The sequence below is a fragment of the Tupaia chinensis genome, unplaced genomic scaffold (genome assembly GCF_000334495.1).
Source record: "Tupaia chinensis unplaced genomic scaffold, TupChi_1.0 Scaffold000309_1, whole genome shotgun sequence".
NCBI lineage: Eukaryota > Metazoa > Chordata > Mammalia > Scandentia > Tupaiidae > Tupaia > Tupaia belangeri.
The window spans coordinates 1,259,787-1,264,125 of NW_006159800.1; the positions used below are offsets into that span (position 1 = coordinate 1,259,787).

The following is a 4,339-nucleotide window of genomic DNA, read 5'->3' on the forward strand; positions in this document are numbered from 1 at the left end:
AAAATTAACCACTCTTCTTCCACTTAAAATACCACCCAAGCAAACCAGGCCTCTAGGTTCACCTTTCTGCCCTGGGTTCCCCGGAAAAAATGCACTAGAGGTGGGGGAGGATGGCAAGGATGACTTTTGTATGTGTAAGTTACAGAGTTTGGGTTCAAAGTAAGCCTGCAAAACTCAAGGCTGTAGAACCAAACATTGTATTTTAGAAACTAGAAGTATAGAATTGAATATGCAGGTGGGTACGCAGGTGTCTCTTCTTGGCCTAGAATCATAAAATCAGTTGCTCAAGTGGCCATCTTCATCACAATAGGTTTGTGTCAGAGAGGAAGGCAGTGGCCAGAGCTGCCTGGTCTCCTGGACTGGGTCAAGGGATGGATGCTGTGGTGGACATAGATATGTTCCAAAAAGGAAATGGCCAACAAATAAGATAAAGAGAATGACTGAAATAATAATAATTATAATAATAATAATAATAAAACAGGAGAGAGAAAAGGAGGGGAAAAATCAACAATAAAACCAGAGTATTGGGAGACCCTGCAGTTTTTCAGATGAAATATTCCCGTTTACACTCGCTCACTGTATTCTGCAAGTCAATATCATTTCTGAAAGAACTGTCCAAATTTTCTGGATAATCCTTCTCCTTCATCTGGTTAGTGCGATGTGACTGCTTTTGCTGGTAAAGGAAGCGGGTCATGATGCCGATGATACAGAAGATGATGAATATCACTACCGCTATTACTCCTGTGGAGAAAGGGGAAGGAAAGAGAAAAAATGGTCACAGTTCATCTGTTCAAGGGAACTGATTCATTCTAGACAAGAGAGGCATTTAGAACCAAACAAAATAAAGTGACACACAAACAAAGCTCGGCCATATGCCCAGGAATGGGACCTATGGAAATGCCCTCAGTCTTCAATAACTATGAAACCTCTCTCTATGTGATGACCTAGGTAGAAAAACAGTTTAAATCACAGCAGGTTTCACTTAATAGACTAAGGTTCTCATCTTATAAATATTTCATTGGACTAGCAAAGGATTTCTTAGTAGATTTTCAAGACATATGTTAAAGAATATGCCAGATAATTTTTTTCCTTTGTTCATAATAAAGTGCTTTTGTGCACATGAGAGTGACAGCAAGAGAAAGAGGTGAACATCCTTCACAGGAACTGCTGTCATATCCTTATTCCAGCCCTTTAGTTAGTTGGATCTTGGGCATTCATACACATGCCTGGTGTGTTTGACTGGCCTGGCCAGGGGTTCAAACTGTGGTCACCACGTTGGGTCTTGCATCTGTTGAGCAGCCCATTACCGCTGTGCTATAGAGCCATCTCAACAAGAATAATTTTAATTAGCACATTTTTGTGTTACCTTGCAACTAAATATTTTAGAATTAGTTCAGCATCCTCGAAAATAATACTTAAATATCTCACATCCCAATACATGCTCTCCTGATATAGTTTACGCAATTTTTTTTTTTTGGTAAGATAAGTTCATTAATAACAAAATGCTTACAAAATATTTAGGGCATTCCTATACAACTCTGTACTCTGCTAGACATTGGCTAGTTCAAAGATGGGGTATCTCAACTCAGTTAAGTGAGATATCAACCTTCTATCCAATCTTGTTGAATTCTAGTATATTTTGATTACATAAGTCTTTTTTTCTTTTTGAGAGAGATATTTTTGCTATATGACATGTGCTCTCGCCAGAGAGACAGAGAGAATGAGAAAATGAGACATCGTCCCCCTCTGGAGGGGGTGGAGGGGATGGCCACACTCCAGTTCTTTTTCCTCCATTCTCTTCCCAGGATCTAAGGCACACATGCACATGTACCCAGTATAAGTTTTAAGTCACCAGGTTGGGACTCAAACTGTGGTCAACTACATGGCAGTCCAGTGACATAATCATTATGCCATCTGCTGGTCCCAATTGCATATGATTTTATTGGATCTATTTTGCAAGTTGTCCTCACCTACCCTAAGACCTCATTCCGACTTTTACCAGAAAGACTCTTAGGACATGAAAGGCAACATTAAGCAAAGAGGTGGTGAAAATGTGGTTGTGGCTGAATGTATGTGTACATGCATGTAAGGTTTTCAGCATTATAATATTTACAACTACTTATGAAAATCAAAGATTATTTTAGTCCTAATAAATTACATATTCTACTATTTTGATTTTCTGTTGAAGGAGAGTAGATGTTGAGAGAAATGTCAACTTTGGAAAGTTATTTTCGGACACCTCCATTTTAACTTCTGTTATTTTTATTTCATATTGGAGGGTTAAATTTATTGAGTGCATATCTTCCACCAATTTGTTGTAGAGCTGGGGCCATTATTAAGATCTCACTGTTTTTAAAAATATGTCTAAATCATTATGTGGCATTAAAAAACAAGCAAACAAACACAAAAACTCTTTTGGGGCCCAACTGGTGACATGATACTGAAGGCACTGCACTTGCACATGGCTGACCACAGCTTGAGTCCTGTACCTGGCAGCTTGAAAATCATGCTGGGTGTGTGTGTGTGTGTGTGTCAAAATCCCCAGATGAGAATGGAGAAGAAGACATTACAGCATGGATATCCCCCTCCTTGGAGGGCACTGGGAGGATTTTTCACCTTCTTTCTCTGGCTTTGAGCTAGCACATGTGCCCTAAGGCAAAAACCTAAAAATAAATAATTTTTTAAAAATGTAGAACAAGGCAGAGTAAAGTCATTGAGTTAACAAACTTATGAATGAACTGGTGATAGGTAATGATACCCATGAATGAGCTATAGCTTCAACAGATGAAATGGAGAACTGATTTCTACCCTCTTAATGCATGGGGTTAAAGGAGTAGAGATAGAGGCTGTGTAAGCCTCTGGGGATTTTTGAGTCCAGCGATGTAGGCATTATGCCATGTGCTGGTCCCGGATGACTCCTACTCTTAACAAGACTGACAGAACGTGTAAATGGGTGGGGAGAAGTTAGCTGTCACAAGAGTCTTTTTTGATTTGTCAGATGGGAAATTATCAGAAGAAACAGAGGCACAAAATTCTCTCCTACATTTGATACCAAACACAAATCAAGAGGAACCTCTTTCTTTGAAACAGAAATTCAGGTCATCTTAAGAACTTTCTTAAGGAAAGGTCATGGTTCTCCTTTCTTATAACAGTATTGTAAGGGCAACCTCTGTGCTCCCATAGCAGTTTATACTTATTCCTTCAGAATAGTCTTCACTGGACCTATTATTATCTATTTACCCGTTCCCTCCCAGCCAAGTTGTGAGTTCTAAGAGGGCATGTTCATGCCTTTTATCCTGATATCCCTCTTCTTCGCACAGGACCTGACCCATAGCTGGGGATCTTTAGGTATAAGTTAAATGAATGGATACTGCTGACTTTGAAAATAAGTCTATCTGGTATGAATCAAAGCTGCCAGAAGGCAAGGATAGGGTACCTACCAGGGTTACAGTTCCCTGATAGAAATGAGTTTAATCCCTCACAGGCTTCTGACATTAAACAAAGTTTGGGAGTCACTCTGCTTTGCAAGAACCAGATGGAGAAATCAAGCTATGGCAAGCAGCAGCCCAACTGACACAGAATGGAAAAAAGGTGAGATCAATAGACAGAGAATAAAAAAAAGCAAGGGAGGGCTTGGGAGCCAAGCTCAAAGCTGAGCACTCAAGATTTGCATCCATAACCATATGTGCTAGGAGATTTGAAACTGCAATCCATGGGCTTCACCCTGCTCATTAGATCTAACCCAAATCACTTCATGAAGAAAATCCAATGGGACTGCGTCTTCACCCATCTGTCTGCCCAACGTGGCTTCTTCCCCATATGCAGCTTTATTGGTCTGCTTTGTTTGTGGTTTAGGAACAATGACAACCGGATGAGAGGAGCAAGACACAGCTGTCTGTCTGTATATAAATGCTCCAGCTGTTGATTCGGTGCTCAGCTGCCTGATGAAGCAGGGGCAGGATAAATCTGCAGAGCTGCCAGTACTGGGCAAAGGGTGCCTTGCATCACTCGGCACACATGACCACTCAGGGAAAGGCCTGGGGAATACAGATTATGTGGGGTTCTGAGTCTCAACGACCATCATTAAGGAAGACTTCAGGGAACCAGCAGTTAGTGTAATGGCTATGTCGCTGGATTCCCATGTAGTTGACCGCGGTTAGCGTCCCGAACCCGGTGGCTTAAAACTCACACCGGGTGCGTGTGCATGCATGCCCAAGATCCCGAGAGGAGAATGGAGGAGAAGGGATTGAGGCGTGACCATCCCCTCTGGGGGTGATTTCTCGCTTTCTGTCTCTCTGTCTCTCTCTGGCGAGTGCACGCGCCCTATAGCGAAAACCTC

The 4,339-nt window shown here is 41.4% G+C and overlaps 1 protein-coding gene across 1 annotated transcript in view; it reads right to left on the reverse strand.

Annotated features, from left to right (window-relative positions):
* Nucleotides 1–544: 544 nt before the first annotated feature.
* The window catches only part of CNTNAP5 (contactin associated protein family member 5), a 561,684-nt gene continuing 557,889 nt past the window's right edge, over nt 545–4,339 (reverse strand). Inside the window, exons 21-22 of the mRNA XM_027772830.1 lie at nt 3,724–4,037; nt 545–741 (exon numbers count right to left, since the gene is read on the reverse strand). Of these exons, the coding sequence (XP_027628631.1) occupies nt 545–741; nt 3,724–4,037 (511 nt within the window). The remainder of the gene's footprint in view (nt 742–3,723; nt 4,038–4,339) is intronic.